At 40.8% G+C, this 24,451-nt stretch overlaps 1 protein-coding gene across 4 annotated transcripts in view; it reads right to left on the reverse strand.

The window, feature by feature from the left end:
• The window catches only part of sorl1 (sortilin-related receptor, L(DLR class) A repeats containing), a 99,988-nt gene that overhangs the window by 36,810 nt on the left and 38,727 nt on the right, over positions 1 to 24,451 (reverse strand). For all 4 annotated transcript variants that reach the window (XM_069718045.1, XM_069718043.1, XM_069718044.1 and 1 more), the window contains exons 6-10: positions 23,569 to 23,749; positions 10,673 to 10,774; positions 8,301 to 8,470; positions 5,267 to 5,459; positions 1,454 to 1,571 (exon numbers count right to left, since the gene is read on the reverse strand). In XM_069718045.1, the coding sequence (XP_069574146.1) occupies positions 1,454 to 1,571; positions 5,267 to 5,459; positions 8,301 to 8,470; positions 10,673 to 10,774; positions 23,569 to 23,749 (764 nt within the window). The remainder of the gene's footprint in view (positions 1 to 1,453; positions 1,572 to 5,266; positions 5,460 to 8,300; positions 8,471 to 10,672; positions 10,775 to 23,568; positions 23,750 to 24,451) is intronic.

Consider the following 24,451-nt stretch of genomic DNA (forward strand, 5'->3'; position numbering starts at 1 on the left):
AGGTTGAAGAGCATTGCTGACTAATAAATGAGAAGTTGTTATGTTTAGAAAGGCTGAATTTACACTATAATGCCTTCAGCAGAGCTTCTGTTGAGGACCTTCATTGTGGAGGAATCACGAGAATTTTGCAAAATTCCTGAAAACATTGTGGAAGGAGGTTGAATTTGCATTATTTATTGTAATACCAACATTTCCCGGAGGGACTAACAAAACCTATGAACTGCAGGATACATTGTAATATCATAAGCATCTAATATATACGGATACTATAATTGTTAACAACTCTTTCATAATAAGCTAATGAAATTTGTAGAGGAATGTATTATCAGGGTCGTTGTGAATGCAAACATACAGTATCTATGCAGTGTGTGCATGGCATTCATGCATGCCTGTATTCACGAGTGTGTTTGACCCGTCGAGTTCCCCACTGGGTGCTGCAGCAGTAATTAGCCCATCTGTTTGAGTGCGATAACGAAGCAAACGGCGGCGGCGTTTGCCAATCCGCCCTCCTTACCCTCCTTCCTCCTCTCTCTCTTTTTTGCTCTCTTTCCATGCTCGTTATCTAATAAGAATTGAATTGGAGAGACTGGCTGGGTGGAAGGGAAGAAGACTCTCAAACACTGTCGAGCATCAACAAATCGATGCTATCTCCCAGCTGTGACGAGGCAAAGAGGATTCCAACAGCAGGCAGAAAGTCTGCTTCAGCAGTAGAGCAGGGAAACTCACTACATTTCCTTCTCATGAATTCATCTTTTTTTTTTTTTTTAAAGACAATCTACTAAGGGAGTAACACAAAGAAACACAATTTTTTATGGAGGATGGTAAATTTTCCATAGAGAAGTAATCTACCAGAAGGTTTTTCCAGTGTTTAATGTGTATGGGGTTCCTTGATTTCCAGTTCATGAGGATAGACATGAATTCATCTGACAGCAACATGTTTTGACTTTCAGTTGTGGTTTCCGAGAAGCACAACAAACCTCTGAACACTGCCACACTAAGGAAGTTTCTTTCGACAGGGGGCACCATATGTTTAGTGTTTGGAGCATTACAGGAAGTGCAATGTTAGCAAGAGAAACAGGAAGGCAGCTCAAACACCACAGAGGAATACTTGTAGGTTTACACTGCTTGTTTCCTGTATTAAAAAACAAATCCATCTGTGGTATCAGAACGAGAAGAAGCTGCTGAAAAATAAGACAAGGCACCCACCGACAGATGGCACCCAAGGTCTCTTTATCCGTCTATATCTCAAGCAATTTATGAGGTTCAAAAACTCCCGATTGAGCCTTTAAAATCTGCACATATCCCCTGAGCTGGAAGTTTTAATGAGGTAAACATTTGCTGTCTCTACACATCGATCCTTGGCTCCAGCACATCACTGTTAGCTGGATTTTTCTGAATATTTAGATCCTTGAAAAACTTTCTGAATATGTGTTGCTGCTTCTCGTCGTCTCACCTGTGGCCATGATGAGTCCGGGTGCAGAGTCCTTGGATAAAATGGGCATCCTCCTCAGCTGGATGTTGAACAGCTGGCTCCAGCGTTGGGCCAGGTGAAGAGAGCAACCTTTACTGAGCTGAAGGAGAGAGGAAGAAGAGGAAGAGGAGAGTCACATAATGTTTGCATGTTGATTTCATGACACGTCGAACTGCTTTACCTCCCATCAGAGACTGTTTCTGTTGTGCAGGACAGTGATCTGCATGGAGCGGGGGTGAACTTATAGCTTTCGTGAGTAAGTATTCCAAGTTACAACACTTAATCAACATCAGCACCTGAGTTACACACGTTTTTGTAAGCACGAGTACGTGTGCATTTGTGATTTCAACCATGGACGATGAGCAGAGAGCACACATCCAATTTTGTGTCAAACTAGAGAAATCTGCAACAGAGACTCTTGAAATGCTTCAGAAAGTCTACGGCAATGAAGCAATGAAACAAGCGAGGTGTTTAGAGTGGGATATACATTTCAGGAGGGGCAGAATGTCACTATCCAAGACTAAAGAAGGTGCATCAGGTCAGGAGTACAACCAAGTGGGTTTAATATGATATTTGCGAGGTGCACCGTTAATTCATCCCCCAGGGTCAGACAGTCAACACCAAATTCTACTGTGACGTTCTAAAGCATCTGAGATAACAGCGTGTGATGGCACTTTGCTTCTACAACATGACAGTGTGAATTTCCTGCCCACAACAACACAATCGTTGCCCCCCCCACCACCCAAAAATTTGACAAAAAATATGTTGTGTGCTCTCTTACTTTTGTGCCCATTGTGATATTGCAAGAGTGTACGTTCCGGTGGTCACAAAAAGCATAAAACACAAGTACTGATGTTGATCAAGAGACATACTTGGAACATTTACTCACACTAACTAACATTGTTGCTTCCTCCTTCTCCATGTGCAACAGGAACAGACTTGGAAAATGTTTGACCAACCGTCATATACCTCTTGCACATATGTACTTTACATCAATTAGTACACAGGTAGAGTAAGGACTACAACTAGAGAGAAAAGTTTGAAATCATGATTTGCCAATATGTTTGGGAAACATTAGAAATGTATGAAGATTTTAGGCAGCCTGGGTCATCCCCCTCTAGTATGATGTAGTACGTTGAGGTTTTATTCATATTTAGGGCCCGAGCACCGATGGTGCGAAATCCCTATCGTTATCTAAGGAATTACTTTTATTTTCGGTCGTTGTTCTTACAAATGAATTGCCTTTTTGGAGGATTTATCATATTAAAAAACTCATCAAAGTTGGAACACATATTTCTTATTTTAGTGGAGTCGCGAGTGGGTGTGGCCAAATGGCTCGCTAGCGCCCCCTAAAGAGAGGCTATATTTACCTACATGCATGAAATTCGGTGGACATGTGTATGACACCTAGATGTACAAAAAAGTTACATTGCACCATTACCTCAATTCAACAGGAAGTCTGCTATTTTGAATTTAGTCGTCATTTTTGGCGATTCGCACATGTTGTACTTTGTCGAACTCCTCCTAGAGATTTTGTCAGACCAACTTGAAATTGAGTCAGTTCACGCTTAACATGTTTGGGATGAAAAGTTATCAACAAAAGCTATTTGTTTTCGTCGATGGGTGTGCCCTGGCGTGGCAGCCATTTTGAGCATCTCACCATGAAACTACAAGCTGCTTTAAATCTTATGTACATGGACCGACCTTCTCCAAACATTACATGCATGATAACAGTCCCGCCCTGAAGACACCTGTATGGTCAAATTCACTCATAGTCATTGCCTGGTGGCAACTGGAAATGACACTTTTCATACTTTCACATACTACGTTGAGCTGGTTGATCACATGAACCTTAATTCGGGTCAGAATAGCCTAAACATGTGGTTGATGATATATTGAGAATTTCGTTCGACTTTGTCAAAGAGCATCGCCATGGTGATGCGTCAAAGTTTGATGTTTGGCTGTGACACAGGAAGTCGATGTTTAAGGTTAAAGGATGCTTGAAACCTCACGAAAAGTGGCACATAAATCCAGCGTGGTGAGACAATACATCTGATCCGTGTTTTGCGAGTGAGCGTGGCCAAACGGTTCGCTAGCACCCCCTAAACTGCAGCCCCTGCGGCACCTAGTTTCACTTACGTGCACCAAATTCGTTGGACATGTGTATCACACCGAGATGTACCAAAAAGTCTCTTGGCATCATAAATTTGTTTTCATCGATCGGTGTGCCCGTGGCGTGGCGGCCATTTTGAGCGTTTCGTCATGAAAACTACAAGTGAATGTAACTTTTATGTACATATTCCGATCTTCCTCAAATGTTACATCTTTAATAACAGTCCCGCCCTGAAGTAGCTCATAGTCGTAGCGCCCCCTGCTGGAGACAGGAAACGAGATACAAATTAAAACTCCAAGCAGGGATATGCGGTCTCTCCCGCGCTGCACGTCGGGAATCCAGGGCCCTCCCCGCTGGCTCCCCAATGTGCACATTGCAAGGGCCCGCATATCACTGCTTGCAGTTTTAATGTAAACTATCATCCTTCCTTCATGAGCATATTCTCAATGCACTTTCAATTGCAGAAAACAATGACACATTAATAACATAAAATTTGTCAAGATGCTACAATATGCGATTTAGATGCTGATACTGAACATTAGCAATAAATAATGTCAGTGAGCAGTCTGGTCAGTCAGATCAAAAGTCATTAAAAGAGCAAATATGGAACTACTAATGTGGTTGATATACAGTAGAACAGGGCTGCTATGAATATGATTTTAAAAAAAATATATAAATATGGCATTTTTAAAATAAAATGCTTGTTCTATGAATGTCAAAGTAAGACAATGTAACTAAAATCCAGATGTTTTCAAATTGTTTGAATTGGCTCATGGCCTAATTAACCAGTTAGGGGCCCCGGGGCTTTAATTTGCCTTTCGGCCCCTGCTGACAAACTGGAAACTAAATAGTATTTCAAGAAGATATTTCAAAGAAATACCAATCCTCAACTACACTGGGATTCACGCCAGACGCTTGTTCTATTAAAGCCAAGGGCTCAAGTGGTTATAGCATTTACCTCCTTAATAGCTAGAAGCATTATTCTCCTCTCCTGGAAACACATGGATTAGAGACACTGTGTACTTCTTAGAGAGAGAAAATGAAATAGAAACTCAAAGGGACACAACAATTCCTGAGGGTCTGGGTCCCGTTTTATGTCTTAATCTGGAGAGCCACTATGGACTACATCATGGATGAGGACACCTGATGAGCCGTGTGGAGGGCCTGTTGCGAGATGGACGGAAAACTATATAGCACCTGCATGTTTGTAAGTGTTTCTCTACAATTACAAAAGACAACTGGCTTTTGGCAACCATTAGGGTCCGGGGCATTTTTAATTCAGCTTCATCCACAAATATTTGAATATTTAAGCAGCCTGGACCACAAATTGTTTGCCATTCTTACAACATAAATTAGGTAATAAATGGAAATGATTTATGATTAATTTATTACCAACATGATTGCAGCTGGATTTTCTGTCAACCTACTAGTTGGTTTAAAGACTAATGATGAAAACAGAGATCTCATCCAACCACAGTCACCTGCAAAACCCACCCACATTCTTCTTGACCACAAATCCACACTGATTTGAAGCGGAGTTCATGTTCTCATTGGGTGGAAACATGCAGCATACTGTGCAGACAATAACCTCACATGCTGATCCGAAAACAAACTTGATCAGCAGGAAACAAAAGGCTGGCAACAATAAATCAGGCTTAGAAGTCACGGGCCACTAGGTGTACCTGGCACTCCACGGTTCCTCCCAGGCTGTCAGCAGCAGGTGGCTGAAGCAGCTCCCACGTCCCGCCCTTGTCAAAAGTGATGACGGATCGCATGTTGTCCTCGCTGACCGAGCCGTTGATAAGCGTGGCGATGAAGATGCCTCGCAGCCCCTCCACACGGTGCAGGTCTGCAAACGGCTCATTGGCAAAGTACCTGAAACACAGAGGGGGAAACACACTTCAACATTGTTTCTGTCTGTGTACGAATCCAGGAGCAATCTCCTCTGAGCATTCCAGCCCTGATCGAAATCGCTGTAATTTTTTTGCACATGTTGAAGTTCACTTGACTCAAAAACACAGAAACAAAAAACTAAATGCATCAGCATAAAATGTACAGCTGCGTGAAGCAACTTTACAAACACCAGAGAAATAAACAGGAAACTTGAACTCCGTTACCCAGAAATGAGGTGAAGCAAGTAAACTGCATGTACAGTGGTGTGAAAAGGTGTTTGCCCCCTTCCTGATTTCCAATTTTTTTGCATGTCTGTCACACTTAAATGTTTCAGATCATCAAACAAATTTAAATGTTAGTCAGAGATAACACAAGTAAACACAAAATGCAGTTTTTAAATGAAGGTTTTTATTATTAAGGGAGAAAAAAAATCCAAACCCACATGGCCCTCCTGTTAAAACATAACTGAACTGGTTTATCACACCTGAGTTCTATTTCTCCAGCCACACCCAGGCCTGATTACTGACACACCTGTTCTCAATCAAGAAATCACTTCAATAGGACCTGCCTGACAAAGTGAAGTAGACCAGAAGATCCTCAAAAGATAGACATCATGCCGAGATCCAAAGAAATTCAGGAACAAATGAGAAAGAAAGTAATTGAGATCTATCAGTCTGGAAAAGGTTCTAAAGCCATTTCTAAAGCTTTGGGACTCCAGCGAACCACAGAGAGCCATTATCCACAAATGGAGAAAACATGGAACAGCGGTGAACCTTCCCAGGAGCGGCCGGCCGACCAGAATTACCCCGAGAGAGCAGCGACGACTCATCCGAGAGGTCACAAAAGACCCCACAACAACATCCAAAGAACTGCAGGCCTCACTTGCCTCAGTTAAGGTCAGTGTTCATGACTCCACCATAAGAAAGAGACTCGGCAAAAATGGCTGCATGGCAGAGTTCCAAGACCAAAACCACCGCTGAGCAAAAAGAACATTTTTGGAACTTTTTGGAAGGTGTGTGTCCCATTACATCTGGCGTAAAAGTAACACCGCATTTCAGAAAAAGAACATCATACCAACAGTAAAATATGGTGGCGGTAGTGTGATGGTCTGGGGCTGTTTTGCTGCTTCAGGACCTGGAAGACTTGCTGTGATAAATGGAGCCATGAATTCTACTGTTTACCAAAACATCCTGAAGGAGAACGTCCGGCCGTCTGTTCGTGACCTCAAGCTGAAGCCAACTTGGGTTCTGCAGCAGGACAATGATCCAAAACACACCAGCAAGTCCACCTCTGAATGGCTGAAGAGAAACAAAATGAAGACTTTGGAGTGGCCTCGTCAAAGTCCTGACCTGAATCCTATTGAGATGCTGTGGCATGACCTTAAAAAGGCGGTTCGTGCTCAAAAACCTTCCAATGTGGCTGAATTACAACAACTCTGCAAAGATGAGTCGGCCAAAATTCCTCCACAGCGCTGTAAAAGACTCCTTGCAAGTTATTGCAAACGCTTGATTGCAGTTGTTGCTGCTAAAGGTAGCCCAACCAGTTATTAGGTTCAGGGGGCAAACCCTTTTTCACACAGGGCCATGTGGGTTTGGATTTTTTTTCTCCCTTAATAATAAAAACCTTAATTTAAAAACTGCATTTTGTGTTTACTTGTTATCGTTGACTGATATTTAAATTAGTTTGATGATCTGAAACATTTAAGTGTGACAAACATGCAAAAAAATAAGAAATCAGGAAGGGGGCAAACACTTTTTCACACCACTGTATGTAATCAACACACAATGTTTACAAAAAGCTGCACGAGAACCACTAAACAGAAAGCACCGAGATCTGCGGCGACTTTCATTAACAAAACGTGTGCGATAAACATAGAAAAACATCATCGGCATGATCACACCTGAGCCAACACTGTGGCTGCTTCTGCTTTGTGGAGACCCATTTTGCAGCAGTTACAGCTTCCAGTCTTCAGGCTCTGCACACCTGGATGTGGGCAGTTTATCCTTTACTCCTCCTGAAAAATCCTCTCAAGCTGTCAATGTTTTGTATTTGGCTGTTTTCATCAATCCCTCAGTTCTGAAAACTCTTCCTGTTCTTCCTACAGAGAACCGCCCCATAGTATGATGCTACTACCACCATGCTTCACTGTAGGGATGGTTTTGGCAGATGATGAGCACTGCCTGGAGGTCAACAGATACAGTGCTCAGATTTCAGTTGTTTGTCTTGTCATACCAGCTTGCAGTCATTTAGATGCCGTTTGACTCCTTGTCTCCTCCTCAACCAAAGCCCTTTTTGCTTGGAAGAGCACTGGTGCTTCTAAACCTCCCACCTTATAAATATTGCAGCTGCTCCTGGGAACAATCAAAGCTTTAGAAATGTTTGCATCCCCTTAAAATGTAGGTCTTGAGAGAATTCCTTTGACTTCATGCGTTGTTTCTGTTCTGACAAGCAGTGTGAAACATTGGACCTTACATCCACAGGTGTGTGTTTTTCTAAACTATGTGCAGTCTATGAAATTTTCCCCAAGTGGACTGTTTTAGTTTTTTGATAAAATTGCAAACACTTCTAAAGGCAAGTTTTTACTTTGGATTCCATCCATTAAAATGAGAAATACAACACAAAGTGTGCAAGAAGTGAAGGGATCTGAATACTTCCTGATTTCATGTCCCAGCAAATATTTTGTATCCAAAGTAGGTTATGTGTTTTTGTGATATTGGCACTTTACTCACGAGAAGTTCTCACAAAGCTTTTGTCTGCAACCAGCCCGACAGGTTTGGATACAGTAAATGTAAATGTGTGTGTGTGTGTGTGTGTGTGTGGTACCTGATGAGTGTGTTGCTGCCAGAGCCCTCAGGACTGTAATATAGCACATTCTCCAGCGACAGGGAGAAGGAGAGGCCCTGTGTGTCTGAGATGTAGAGATGTGTGACGTTGTTCAGGTGGTTCACACAGACAAACACTTGGTCCTCAGATGCATCTGCTATGTAGTACTCCTGTTGGGGGAAGAAGGAGGTGAGACAGGAAGTCATCTGCAGCTCACTTCTGATCAGATGTGATATACGAATGGACACACTGTGAACGGACTGAATACCACAGAGCAAACTAGCACTAGTACACCGTGTAGGGTAGTGTAGGCGGTTCTTCCACTGAAATAAAGATGTCTGTGGTGTCATAAATTTTTAGAAATGGCATCTACAAATGTTCACATGAAAACAACAACTTGATTTTTTTGGACTAATCCAGAGGACAGGAGCTCAGAGGAAAGAAGCGGGGCTGGGGATGCGATGACACAACTGTGACTCAACTTGAGTGAGTGCCGTCGTGACATCTTTACAGGGTCATAAACCTGATGAAAATGTGGAGATCATAATCAAATCATAAACTCGAAGACATTCTAAGGGTGATGGGTATATGCCAAAATAATAACATTAAAAAAATTGAAATTTCAGCAAAGAATGAAGGCAACCTATTTGTGGTCCAATGTTCTGATCTTAAGGCTTGTTAACCAGCTTATTCTGCTCCTTTTGACCAAACCTCATGGCCTTTGTGAGTGAATGGAACGTGATGACACCCGGACTAGATCCACTAACAGAGGAGGGTCATGGTGTACGCTCAGAGAAGATCCTTGATTATGTTCAAATCTCAGTTCTTCTGAAGGTTTCAAGGTTTATTTATTGTTGCTATTGTACCTGCAGCTGTAACAGATGGAAAGTAGGTCAAAGCACAACTCAGGAATTGGTTTCACTCTTTAGGTGCCCTTTATTTTGAGGATTTTTTTCCAATCCCAGGACGGTTGCTTTCAAAACCTTTATGATGCTTTACGCACACAGCCTGAGGTGTTTTAGTCGTGCCTCATATGGATATCTGATGGATCACGTGCTTCATTTTGAATCACTGTCACTATTTGTAAAGGCTTTCCACATTTCTCTGCAATTCCAGGTGTAATCAGACTCTGTAATCAGACTCTTCAAATCTATTTTATTCTGCTTTATGAATTTAACAGCAGCGTTTGTGTGTTGGGCTCTGAGCGCTGTCTGAAACAGTGGTGAACTACACTCAATTCTGTGCCTGAATGCATGTGTAGATACGGACAGATCTGAGACTGCTGTTCTGCTGACAGCGGGTGCATGGTGTCTGCAGTGTCTGACACATAAAATGGAAGACTAATAAAAAATGTAATACCACAGAGAATGCAATTTCATACCTTCTCAGGTCAAAGAATGACTGATATAACAGTAATGCCTTATTCAACATTACCATCTTTTAAGCCTAGATTTATATGAGAGGTACTGGATACCTGATTTTTCTAAGTAAGTGAGTAAGTCAGTAAATCAGTATCGCTCTCTCTCTCTCTCTCTCTCAGGTCTGTCCGTCCGTCCATCCGTCTCTCTATCTATCTATCTATCTATCTATCTATCTATCTATCTATCTATCTATCTATCTATCTATCTATCTATCTATCTATCTATCTATCTATCTATCTATCTATCTATCTATCTATCGGTCTATCGGTCTATCGGTCTGTCTGTCGATTTATAGATAAAGATATATCCATCCATCCATCCATCCATGACAGACTGACTGACAGACAGACAGTCCGTCCGTCCATAAGAAGTCTTGTGATAAAAAAACCAGCTAAAAACAGGTTAGAATTTAAAAAACAATGATTTTAATTCAGTTTGTGCTAAAATTGCTCATTATGAGTTGAGTTTCCTTCCAACTGTAGCCAGCAGTAGTGACAGTGTTTGCTGCTGCCTACAATAATCCCATTTTCAGTTTACAGATAAAATCATTCAACAACCTGTAATCCCACTTGAAAACACCTTACAGCTACCATTACTGCCTGTGGCAACAGATTTAAGACCTTCGTAAAAGAAATATATAACTTTTAATACCTTCTACTTTGACTTTTTTGAGGGAACTAAACTGTTTTTACAACCTGGAGATTCCTAGCTATGTGGAAATTCTTTGTATGTATGTAACAAATTGCTTCAACAATTTTATCAATTGCTGAAAAAAAGTTCAGGAAGGTTAAAAGCTATTTAACACAGCAGCTTGTTGAAATAAAACAGTCTGAACTGGGTACATATTGTTATGAAGATTAGGACTCTGAAGAAACATTTGATGCCAATTTATACTTATCAGTTCATCAATTTATGGAATGCATAACTGCAGCATATGTGAAAAACACTCACTGTGATTGGATGTCGGGTCATAAACTGGGCTGCTTTCATTGGCTGGCGGTTGTAGGAGACCCAGAGCTGAACAGAGGAAGGTTCATGGCTGCCAAACTGTTTCTGGAGACACAGATGACACAGTCAGCACAGCTCATTCAACGGCTCTTCATTCAGAGACATACAGTTTGGATTTTGTTTCTCAGTAGACCCCAGCTTGGAAGCGCCTTCCAGGCTTCATGTGACACCGAAGAAGTTAGCACAGATCTTGACGAACAAATGTACAAAGTTCTGATGTCTTTTTTTGGGACGTTTCCTCACAACTCCGTAGAAGTCCTGGGTTGTTGTTGTTTTTGTTTTTGTTTTTTTTAAACACAGGGCAGAGCTCTTAGATGTGAAGTCCAGCTGGACGCTGGGCCGGACACGAGCAGTGAGGTTGAGGATAAGCAGGGAAGACTTTGCTTATCTGGACTGTCGTCATGATGGTTTTCTGTCTTATTATCTCAGCGGTACCGAGCTCGACAGCTGAGTCAGAAAAAAAATGAAGCGACCAGATTTAAAAAGATCTCAGTGGGGGACAAAAATCTGTCTGTGTCTGTGTGTGTGTGTGTGTGTGTGTGTGTGTGTGTGTGTGTGTGTGTGTGTGTGTGTGTGTGTGTGTGTGTGTGTGTGTGTGTGTGTGTGTGTGTGTGTGTGAGGGAGAGACAGAGGGAGGAACTCCAAGGGCACATCTTCATTGTCATTACAAATACATTAGCAGGCTGGCTGCTAGACGTAGCACAGATCTAATCTTTTATGAATTACAAGCATTCAGACCAGACAGACTGGAGAACTTGAGCATATCTCATTTCTCTGTGTGTGTGTGTGTGTGTGTGTGTGTGTGTGTGTGCGTGCGTGCGTGCGTGCGTGCGTGCGTGTGTGTGTGTGTGTGTGAGACAGACAGAGAGGGAGTGCAGGAGAACAGAGACATCCTGTGAACGGAGTCCTGAGGATATACTCCACAAATGGGCAGAAGTGACAACATGATGCATATAGTGCGCACACACGCACGCACACACACACACACACACACACACACACACACAGGATAAATATGACGTTGCCCTGATTATTTTTTTTAATTACTACTTTGTTATTGATTCTGCTGTTTGTGAAGGACAAACAATGAAGAAAAATTTTTGACTTTAAAAGATGCAAAAAACCCAAAACGTGTATACACATATAATGACAATAATCCTCATCATCTACAGCTCAGCTTCTAGAGGGAGAAAATAAGTGAATCAGCCAATGAATAAACAGTTCATTGACTAAATTAGCAATCTGTAGTTTTTCACGTGCAATATGTTTGCATTATTTATGTATTATTAATAAATTATTAACATGACACGCTAATTTATTCTGAGAAACAGTTTTTGGCAGTGTAATGCCTTGTAAATTAAAATCTGAAATAAAAACCTATTTGATTCCAGCTACAATTTAAACCAATTTTACTTACATACTATGTAGGATCTCAAAAACCACTAGACATCGATCATATTCAATATGAACATAGGAATATGAGTCAAGACACACTACAAACTGATAAAAAGAGCACAATTAATGATTTAATTTGACTCACTAAATGAACAAATGAAGTTAAGTACGGTTCACTGACATAACAGATGATGATTTCTGTATAATGAAGACTCACATTTTTTGAAATTCTTTTTGTTATTTCTGAGTATTTGCCAAAGTGGAATTTTACCCCCTAAACCAGGCCAATTCAACCAGTGGCCCACGGGCCAGCTAAGGCACTTTTGAATTTTGTAAGAGGGTGCCCGCAAATCAGCCTGGCATGTGTGATATGATATAAAAACTCAGGTATATAACTCAGAGCTGAGCTTATACTGATGAGGATAGTAATATAATAATACGGAGGCCGAGTTGTGTTACCCAGACATGAACTCAATAAAATGGCTTCCAGTAACCTTGGCAGTAGGATAGCTAAGGGATGGGGATGATCGGGGAGCCCCATGTTAGCGACAGCATGTGCTGTGACTGACTGCAATAGGATTAAAACTGATCGACTCAGTCAAGACTTATGTTGCACTCAGAGCTACACAGAGCTCACATTAGCTAAGCTAAAAAAAAAAACAGCTTTAAAATGTCTCTCAAAACTAAGAACACTTCAAGTTTATTGTGAATTTCCAGAAAGAAATTGACTCACAGGTATTCATTTATATTGTATGTTTCAAGCCGCAAACAACTAATAAACCACAGTGTGCATTATGAAATAAATGGATTGCGGTCTATTAACATTACAACAGTTACTGTATTTGTAGCCATTAATTGAAAAAGTATTGTTTGTGGCCCACGAGCCTTCAGTGATTTTTCTTTTTGGCCCACTTCCAATTCAAAGCTGAATGTGCTGCTCTGAACCTTCTTATTTCTATATGTCTAGCTGTAAAAATCCACTTGCCTGGACCTTTTTATCCCAGATGATGAAAGACCCTGTTTGTTTCTCTTCCCTACTAAATGCTATTTTATCTCCACTTCTTCTTCTAATCTATGATCACAGCAAATTGCCTTCCTGTCTGCAAATAAACAGCCCTCTGTGCTTATTAAAGGCCCCACTCTGCACTCCTAATTATATTGTCTTCACAGTTTACGTACTCTCTCCCCTTTCCATTTCCCTCTCACCCCCCCCCCTCCCCCCTCCGCTCTACCGGCTGTAAATGTATTTGGTGATTGGGCTCAGTTCAAGCGTGCGGAGAGCCGAGCAGCTTTGTTATTTTACTTTTGGTGAGTTTGGACCACCCTGTATGAGGCTTTGACAGCAACACCCTCTAGAGAGAGAGAGAGATTTTTTTTTTTTTTTTTTTTTAGAAGACACAGGGAAAAATAAGGAAGAGAGAGGAAGAGCAAAAAAGAGAGGAGGGGAAAGGCCATCAGGGAGTTGGAACAGAGAAAGATGGGGATAGAGGAGCGAACTGGAGGCCGGCTTTAGAAAGCAATAAACTGAGTGGAACTGGAATTTAGAGAGTAGAGCTGCAGATCTAATAATCTTTTGGTCTAGGCTGTCAGAATTATCTTAATATACTGGTTAGAGGGATGTAATGGGCCAAAACTAGACATCTATTAATAATCATATATTAGCCATTCAGTGTCAGTTCAGTGGCTCCTGGGGGTTTGATACCAGCACTGAATCTATCCATGAATCCAAATCATTTTAAATACTTTATTGGATCTAATCAGGTTTTGTTTTTTACATTTCACAAAGTCACCAAAATAATAAATAACTACAACTTAACATCCTATTTAAATCTTAAATCATCAATTTTGGGTTACAGTTAGACAAAAGGGTTAATATCATATTATCTGTCAGTTGAACACTGAGCTGGAACCAGGAAATGGTTAGCTTAGCTGAGCATAAAACCTGGCAGCAGGGGAAAACTATTACCCTGACTCTGTTTAAAGGTAAAACAAAGGACACCATCACACACTTTATTTATTAGCCAGCTTTAGAGGCCAAGCTAGCTGTTGACTCTGCCTCCAAGTCTTTGTGCTGAGCTAATCAAACAGGCAGATTGATATGATACTTGAGTCAGATTAACTGAGAGACTCTCCTATATCTCAGATACTTTTTCACTGTGGAAGACTTTCAGCATCAAAGTGTATTCTAATGGTGGACACTTGTGTGGTCGAGCTGTTGATACTTTTTCAGTAATGTTCAGATTTGTGTGTGAATGTGCGTCGTCTCCAGCAGAGCATGTCGACCTTTTCTATTCAATCTATCGATTAATCTGACCTGCTATCCACATAGACGTTATGTGAAAGCAAAGCAGTGACAAAACGCTGAGACAAATGGAGGTAAAGCAGACACAGAAAACACAAAGAATGATAAAAGGCCAGGAAGACTGACTACGAGGATCCATATGGAAAACAATAAACTGAAATATGAGGAGATTCTGTGTGTATCTCTTTTTATTTGAGATGAAGAAAAAGTCATTTTTCAATCTGCGCCCAACTACCCCAGTGGTGAATCATACAAAAATATTCCAATGCATACAACTCACATTTTTTTGTTTCAATTGTGGGTTTGGAACAGAGTTTAGTTCTCCTTCACCCTCTGTACTTTAATCAAGGTTTTCAGGTCAGTTTACTTTGTGAGTTAAAGAAGGAAAATTGGACAGGAGAATGTCTACTATGTATTTCACATGTAAGTGGCAAAGCGATGATATATTTTTCCACCCAAACCACTGATTACACTCCAGTGGCAACTGTAAGTCATCTCCACATTCCACACTGTGCTCATGTTCCCTCAAACTGATCCCCTCTAAACTCTCAAATCCCTGAAATGAGAAGCGCTTCTTGGGCTTTGAGATCAACTCAGTCCGGGTGGCAAACAGAAACAATGTAAGTAGTTTGGAATCGAATACAGAAGTCTACATACAATGTGTGTAACTGATTTAACACCTTCATGCGTCTGTTACAAAGTTGCATCTTCTATGAATTAAACAAAGTGCTTCAGTTCCACTGAGCACTGTTACCACAGAGAACTTTTCCACTTTATAACACCCACCACCCACAAACTCTCAAAAGCGGAGTTGCAAGTGAATATTTCAAAGATATATGTATGACATGTAAGTTTCCCGTAAAGGTTTTTTTCTTATGTACCTATTTTTTCACAGTAAGAGCTCATCCACACAGGAAATGTTGTAAATTGATTAAATTAAAGGCATCGAATCTTTATGCCACATGTGTGAAGATGTTTTTTGCTGCACTCAGTGTGGTTACAGCAGTTCTACAGGGCACAGGTCTGGGTCCTTTCCACTTCCTCCACAAAACACAAAGAAGCTTGGTTTTGTCTTTCGACCAATGGTATGCAGTCATTCTTCACCCAGCTATGAAGTGCTTGACCTGTCATCAAAAAGTGTCTTAAACCTATTTCCTATATTGGAATAGAGGGAGCAGCAGCCAACGATTTTTGTAACCAAAAGAAACCAAGAACCCCTCAATTACAGCTCCTCTATGCAGCAATGCGGGCAAAGTGTGCAGAGGTAAGAAAGTAACTAGCATTGAAAGTTAATTCTAAAGCACTCAGCACTTTTGTAATTCTAGAAACTCCTTTTTAATTCTACTTCCCTGACTTTTCATGTGTATAACCAACTGTGACTAACCACCACTGGCTGATAAAAAATGACTGCAGTATTATTTTATAACCCACAGTGGCTTCAGATTTTTTTAAATATTTATATAAAAAAAATAAAAAAAAATTTTTTTTTACAATGGACACATTATTGAACTGCATCCAAAACTGAAATGCAAGCTAGACTGTCAGGAATCCTAAAAAATGAATTAACTAGAGGTCATGTTTGCATGAATATTCATGAGGGGTAGAATGTTACATTTTGAAGGGCACAATTATTTTTTGTTTCTTTGTCTTTATGATCATTATCATAAATATCAATATTGTGTAATTGCTGAATTTCAAGGTGATTAGGCAGTGCCTTGTCAAATGTAAACAGGGGTTAAATAATGAATAAATGCAATATGGCACTCATCTTTCAAAGACAGTGTCTGTTACATGCTTCTGCACAGATAACCTTGTTACAAGTAAACAAGTTGACAAAGTTACCGCAAAGTGGTCTAGTGTCACCTTCGGCTCTCTCCATCCATCATGTGACCTCACATGTCGTAACATTTCTCAAGAGACTATCCATTGTAAAGCCTACACTGGTACAAGCATTGTTAAGGTGCCAGTTACACAAACATAAGGCCAATTTCTCATCCATGCTGCAGTATTTGGCATTTGATCCTGAATCATACACCTTTTTTCAGGATCTTTTTGTACCTCTCTACACTAACACTCAAGTGCATGTTTAATTTCTCTTATCATTTCCTTCGTGAGCGCTCTACTCCTACACAGCAGACAGCCACAAGGTGACATCTGTTAATGACTGGCTCAGAGGGAACAGCACATGTTCACTTTTGCCTCTTCTGTTTTAGGCTGACATTTTATTATAATGAAAAGTACCTGCACTGACACGGAAACAAGCTGAAAATGTTACAAGCCAAGCCTCAGAGGCAAAGTGCCTTCTGCTTGTTTCACCCAGCTGCTGTTCAGTTGAATCCATATCAGACCTTTATGCACTTCACACTTTTGGTCTTGATGTTGTCTTTCTGCTCTTTTCCAGCCTGTATCTCAGGGATCATCTGTTACATATTCATGATCCACTGGCCCAGTGCACCTTAGTAACTGCTGTTATTCAGATGGGTTCGTAGTACAACTGCAAGCCAACATGTCTTTTCTTTTATTTCTGGAACATCTTTTTATTTCAAATGAATCTTAGGTGCTTAAGTCGCTGGTTTTACATTTGCGTTTCTGTCCTTTTTGTGCAAATGCATGGAAACGGTCCCCTGCGTGCATTGCATCAAAAAAGCAGACCAGTCTGCTGTGAGCAGGAGTTGTGTTGGTGTTTTGTCCCTCCTGAAGTCTAAGTGAATGGTTATAAATTCAAGAAAGAATGGTTGTGCTTTTTTTTCCCACAGCAGTTTTTTTCTCCTTTATTCTGTCTGACTACCACTGTGTATAAGTGTCTCTGCTTTCAGCCTGCATTTCACGTTTGAGCCCAAACTCTCAATTTCTGTCCATAAAACTACATTTAGATTCTAGACAGGCTGATGAGTTTTAGAAAGTCTGCCACAGTTTCAAAGTAACACATCAAAGTGAAGTCATTCCGATATCACCTAATGCTTGAGAAACTAGAAATGTGGAAGCAGCATACTTCATCTCTGCACTCTGATTTCTATTCAACCATAGGTGCAACGGTTGGGTGAAATAAGAGGGGGGTGGGGGGGGGGGGCACAAAAAGTCAGTGCTTCTCAACCAAATAAACATTAAAGACAAATCTATGTGAATCCCGTTCCCTGCATTTAAGCACATATTATGTCAAGGTAGCAAATAACAAAACAAATTAACGAGCTTTTACGATAATAACGTTACTACTTGCACTACTTGCCCTACTTAAAACACATGCACTTTCACAGGTAGAGACCTGATACTTAGAGCTGTACCTGATTCTTTTAAAATTAATAGCGGAGGTAATGACTATGTATGATGTGAAAGCGGTCACTTGAAGTGACAAGCCCAAAGGAAACAAGCACCCAACTCTTCGGTTCCCCTCACCTCTACCAGAGCTTTCAGCTCATTGTTTAGATTTTACGATCCACAACTTAAGTGTTCCGGTTTGGTCTCACCAGCTGCAGGCAGACAAAGGTAGTGACGAGCTGGTGAACGCTGTGGTATATCTGGAAGGTAAAGACTGTAATGTTGTTTTTCTGGAGGTGGTGGAGAGCAAAACAGAGCTCCAAGAAAAAATAATACTGGACCTACATAGGCTCCAAATGAATGTTAATGCTAATTGCTCATTGTCACTGAGTCAGTATTGCTCAGTGATCTGTAAAAGAAAACGGTCTGCTAATACATTTGCGACAATAACTTTTTACAGACTGCATTATTTTTTATTATGATCATAATAACTATGTATCAAATAACACTGTGAAGGGGTATGGTAGTAGTGATGAATTATCACATAAAACTGCATCTCCTGAAAATCCACTTTACATTACCCACTCAGCCCCAAATAGAACAATACACAGGTAGCGACTAGCTGATGAACATAAGGAGCATTAGGTAGCTAATAAGCCTGAAACTTTTCCTCCGGGGTTGGAGGAGACCCTAACAAGAGGTAGAAGCAGAAGAAGTAATATCTGTCAGCTGGCCGAGAGAAACGGCTCCAAATGAGACATGCGGTCAGTCAACTGCACTGTAGTGGTGATGAGAGAGCTGCGACATAAGGAAAACTTTTATTTACTTGTAGACCGACATCCCTACCCTCACCTCTGGTCATTACCTTTGGGCAATGACTGAAAGAATAAGATCGCGGAGCGGCTGGAGGACCCTCCAGAGAACACGGGACATCTGGGCTTCTCTGATTTCACATAGATGAGACTGAACTAAACGGTTAAGACGTGGATGAGTAACAGAAGCTTTTCTTTTAAAACAGAGAGAAGCGACATTCTGCCGTCCAATGGAGAAACTCAGTCAGTGACAGTCATTTGACAGTTGTGTTTATAGGGCTGGCCCCGCTCTCTCGGCCATGTCAAAAGTACCTCTAAACAACGGCTTCTCCTGAGAAGACTGTAAAACACTGTACATGAACCTTCAGCAGCGTGAGCAATTTACTAAACTGGAATGTTCGGAGGAACAAGTAAGTAAGCAAAAGCTGCAGAAGCCACCAGAAAAACATGCTGTTTTTTGACGGGAGGAATCATTCCTCCTCCACTCTCCACTTCCTGTATTTCTCTCTGTCTGTCCAAGACTGTCTTTGCAGAGAAATCTGTGATCTAAATGAGAAGGACTATGGAGACCGGATAACTGCGGGCCTTATCGACATCCCCATTACATCTGCTAAGCCACTTATTTTCCATGGGTCTCCTTGATGGGACCAAAGGCTGATGTCTTTAAGATCTGATTAGCACTCTATTCCTTCAGATCCCCATTGTTTGATAAAAATCTCCATTCCTGGCTCTTTAATTAGCTTAAGCAGCTTGGTACTGCCAAAAGCACTTGTGATATTCCATTATTCTAATCCTATTGGAGCAAGCCAACGACAGAAGAAGAGAGGAAGTAACCGAGACTAGAAGAATCATGCTTTTTACAGTTGATGAACACGTTACAGAAGAAAGATAGGTGCGCTTGCAGTTTGTGGCTAATTGAGCTGATGCTTTGTGGCGGGTCGGTCCGTATCTGTGTCATCCTCCTCCGTCCACAGTCATCTCCATTTCAGCCCCGGGGCCAGCGGCTGTACTGATCTGACTGACTGGTCTCATCAGCTGTGGAGCTCAGAGGAGGGAGGTCATGGACGGGTCACCACAACATGGAGCACACCCTGTAGTTTAATGCTGAGAAGTGGTGTGTGTGTGTGTTTGTTTGTGTGTGTGTGTGTGTGTGTGTGTGTGTGTGTGTGTGTGTGTGTGTGTGTGTGTGTGTGTGTGTGTGTGTGTGTGTGTGTGTGTGTGTGTGTGTGTGTGTGTGTGTGTGTGTGTGTGTGTGTGTGATTGTTTTAAAGAATGAGTCAGGCAATGTATTTTCCTTATTACACAACAAGTAGTTCCGAACCAGCGATCTGATTGGTCAACTGTACATTTGGAACGTGCTCAGATCAGCATAACCCTGCTCATCACTGGAAATATCACTCCGCCTTCTCAATGGCAAATATATAATTGGAATTGAATTTCATATAATATGCAATATAAAGTTGTTTTTACTTGTTATAGGCCTAATAAATGTGACCCATTGGGTGAAATCGGGTCTATTTTGGTACCGTAACACCATGGAGAGTCGCATACTCAAAATCCAAGCGGCAGCTAGCTTGACCAGTTTGGTTTTAACAGATGACATGGTGCTAAAATCTTAAAAATACATGAGTCCATTGATATATTTTTTTTTTATCAGATATCTTACTTCCAACAATATTGAGTTAGCTGGGCAATTTAGTGTTTCCATGTTCTGTATTTATTCAATTTGAGAAACGATCTCTAAAAACGGACTAGGTCGTTACTGGGGAGGGCAGGGGGGGGGGCTGGCTACTCAGCGCATCACTGTCGTTGCCAATAATGACGTTAAAGCACACCCTCTGGTGTAATATTACTTAATTGTCAACCTACGAATCCCCGCCTGATAAAGCACACTGAACCGGCGTGCTGTTTCCATTCAGCTTCCATTTGTTAGATGATATCTGTTTGGAAGGACTAAGCAGCTAGCTCAACGAATGAGAGCTAATGGTTTCAGTTTAGAGCTCCGGGTTCAGGCTTTGTTGGTCCATCTCTCTGTGGTTTCTAATTTTACTCTTCAATCCAAGACACTGAGCCCCTAACCCTAACTTATCACATTTGATTCCTTTTCTAACAAATGTTGGGCAATAAATTGGAGAAGTTCTGAAATCTAAATTTAAATAAGTCGACCTCACTGTCTTTATATTCATAATGATAGAAAAACAACTACAGATCATCAATCTCTGTTTCTAATCTTTATGCTTCTGACTCAATCTCTTTAGACAACATGATTAACATTAAAGATGTTTAAGTTGCCACCCCCCGACCTCCTTCGCAGCATGCAGCACTGGTGAACTGTTTCTAGAAGTGAGCATCAAACTACAGACATAAAACCCAAACTTTACATGCCATGTGCTGCTAACATTAATTTCACCCTCTTGTCCTCATAGTCTCTCTGTCTTTTTCCATGTCAGCAAGCCCCAAATGGATCAGTATTAGGTCACAGACTAATTTGAGAAGGTTTTGTTCTCAAATCTAGATACGTTTTTGGATTTGATCTGATCTGCTTTGTCTGTGGGAGAGACATTGTTGGAATGAGTGCATACTATACTCTATCTTGAGTGGAAAAAGTTCATTGACAACTAAATAATATGACTTTTACTATACTTTTTGCGTCTTTCATTGGGATTGTCTCAAGGTTTTTGAAAAGTTTTCAGGTCGGTTTCCCATTTTTTGATGTGTTAGTTACAACCTGTGGCTTTCGTGCAAAAGATGTTTCACCCTGTGAATTTGATGCCTAACCTTCAATTGTTAATGAACTCAGTACTGACGGTGTTGTGGGGAATTCAACTGCACATGACAACTGGACTATCTCCATCTGCTCATGAAAACCAAGAGATATGGCTGAAAGCTGAAACTGGTATGTGGACCGAGTAAGAATCATACGCCAAACGATGATCTGCTGGTTCACACCGTGAGTACAACTTTTAAGATGTTCGTATCACTTCAAACTCTTAACTGCAGTTTTTTTATAAAACCACAAGCTACAGCTGTTCATATCAGTTTAAACTAGCTTCCAAACCATGACTAAAATGTTTGTTTACTGTGTAACAGTATCTTGTTGTTAAATCATTGTTGCATAAGCTGAAACCCATTAGAGATAATTCAATTCCTCTTTTTTCTGTGGGTTCCCACATCTTGACTTTATAAACCTGCATCTGTCCGAGCATATTCACTGGTGGTTGCTATAAACAGTCGTTACTGGTAAGTCACAAGTGACAATCAAAGATGTCATATATCAATGAGTTCTTTCAGTCTCGCGAATCTTTCAGTTTTCCTTTCAGTTTGCTAAGCAAATGTTTTAAAAATGTTATCGTTTCACACATGGATGGAAGAAGTCACTGCTCAGAAGTGAAAGCTCAGGAAATCCTGATTAACATGATCAAAATAGCAACAACATGGAAATATCAACACGCCAGGCGACAGCCACGAGTTACTGTTGTGTAGCCTTCTGTAGTTTGATACACTCTCAAAGTAAACGCCGTTGCATTTTATAATTGATACAATATAAGGAGGCTGATGTCTCAAACATGCACATGCGCCTTTTTCAAAGTCTTTGTTTCACGTTCAAACAGTAAACAAACCATCATATAAATGACATTTGAGGTTAACCTCTGTCCCTCATTGGACCATGTAAGTAGTTGGGAATAAGTGTTTTGACCACATTAACCACTTGGACATAATAAAGCCACTCACTATACACTGTTGTGACTCGACCAGCTGTAATCTGCACCAATATGCATCATGCACCTGCATTAACACATAGATTGAAACATTCACATCATCACTAAAAAATTATATTGTAGAGAGGTAAAATTCCTGCATTGAAAGCATGTAAGCAAATAGTCAATCAATGCAGTGTGCTTTCATGTAACTCTTCACTTTCCTCGCTGATTTCAAGTACAGCAAGTCGCATTTAACTTAGCACGATGAACCATCTGATTTCAATTATCAGATCAGACGAAAATCCTTCACAGCCGACCTCTCTTGACAGTCAACTGTTTTTGTAAAGCCCTGCAGCTACAGGCTGCTCGTCAGCCCACGCCGCAGCCGACGTGCCACGCGGAGCAAAGTAAATCTGTCCGAGGCAGCCCTGCGAAACAACGGAGGAGATGAGATCCAAGTCATTTTCAGCCATCTGCTCCGCTGTCTGTTTGTCTGCTGCCGAACTGAGACTACCACTACACAAACACTGAAGACTAACGATGACAAACACACTGCGCTTCACGTGCACCACCAGCCAAATATCGATCTAGCGTCTGTTGTGCTCAGCTCATTGTGCTGAGGTGGGAAACTGGCTGAAACATTGTTTCATCTATACTGTAACAAATGTATGCTTGTGCACAGCAGGAACAACAGGAAACACAGAAGCTACCTTCTGTTGCTCCATTACATGTCAGCCGAGTGCAGTTAGAATAAAGCCTTCTACTTATCACATGATACAACAGTGGGGAAACTAGAGAGGACACTACAACATTACTGAGGGTTCACTGACTGACACAAAGGTAATGAAAAACACAGCAGACAAACTGGCTCTTTAATTTCCTCCAAATCTTACAACCATTACTTTCAAGCTCAATCGTTTAACAATGCAGTTTCCCCTTAAGCTCAGTCCATCTTAAATGAGCTCAGTCCCAGAGAAGGAGGCAGCATTTTATTATTATTATTATTTTAAAACGTCTTGCTGGCATCAAATTCAAAATGAGCATATATTTTTCATAGCATATCATTTTTCAGTTTCAGCATTTGATCTTTGTTCCATTTTCAATTCAATATGGGATACATGATTTGCAAATCATCACATTCTGTTTTATTTACATTTTACCCAGAATCCCAACTTTTTTTTTGGAAACTGGGTCGCTAGTGCTTTACAAAGTATCAAAAACTGCCACCGCTTTTCTGTCCTCTGACTAACCATTAATCAATTGATCATGTCAGCAAGATCAACCTGTAATAAAGGCCGTCATCGTGACAGACAAAACTTTAACATACGCCTGATTAAAGTGGCATATAGCAGCTGTTCCTTTCCTCTCTCTTACCCGTGTCGTCGTGGCGAACATGTACTTGTCTCGGAGCTGGAAGCTGTCCACCTGCTCCAGGATCACCCTGCGGTTCTGTTCGCTCTGGAAGAAGTCCGTGCTGCTGAGTATAGTGGAGACACCCTGGGGCTCGTGTCTCTGGACCAGCACGGTGGTGGGGGGGTCGTAGGGTTCCACACCCCTGAGATGAGAGAGAAAAGAGTTGGAGGATTGGGACCAGTGTGACAGATTAGAGGTTGAGAAAGCAAAGAGCAGGTCAGGGAGAAAGAATAAAGATGGGAGAGCATGAGAGCCATTTAGTCTGTTCTTTTTTGAAGTAATACAGTTGTTTTTTTTATGCAGAGCTAAATATAACTATACCAGTAGGTATACCAGTAGGCTGACATAAAAAATTCAACACTCTCTCCTTCACACATCCAATATACATACTTCTCCACATCAAAGTTAGGGATTCTGTCCTACTTCGACTTCACCATAATGTTCCTCTGTAGCTGTGCTATCTCAGTTCATGATAAACATTAGTCATTTTCTTAATTTTATTTTTCTTAATTTTATTAAAAACTGATTCTGAGAAAATTGTAATTAAAAGAGTTGATTTATTAGTTTATAGTTTGTAATTTGGCACGCATTTGCTTCATTGTAATATACTGGATATACTGTATATGAATCTAGATATTAAATATATATTAAACCTGCCTGAGACTCTGGTCTGTTAACACCAGAAAGCGGCACTACAAAATCCCTTGACATCACAAAATAGGCGGTGGGTGAACATGCTTTGTTAACAATAGCTGTGTGAACCTCTGACTAAGCTCAGTTGCTAATCGGAAAATGGAGTTCACACAAGGTGTTAAAAAGATTTTTTTTTAAAAGATTGTTTTGT

The sequence above is a fragment of the Brachyistius frenatus genome, unplaced genomic scaffold (genome assembly GCF_029030835.1).
Source record: "Brachyistius frenatus isolate BFR_SWC_R1_liver_20210118 unplaced genomic scaffold, ASM2903083v1 Contig_185, whole genome shotgun sequence".
Taxonomy (NCBI): Eukaryota; Metazoa; Chordata; class Actinopteri; family Embiotocidae; genus Brachyistius; species Brachyistius frenatus.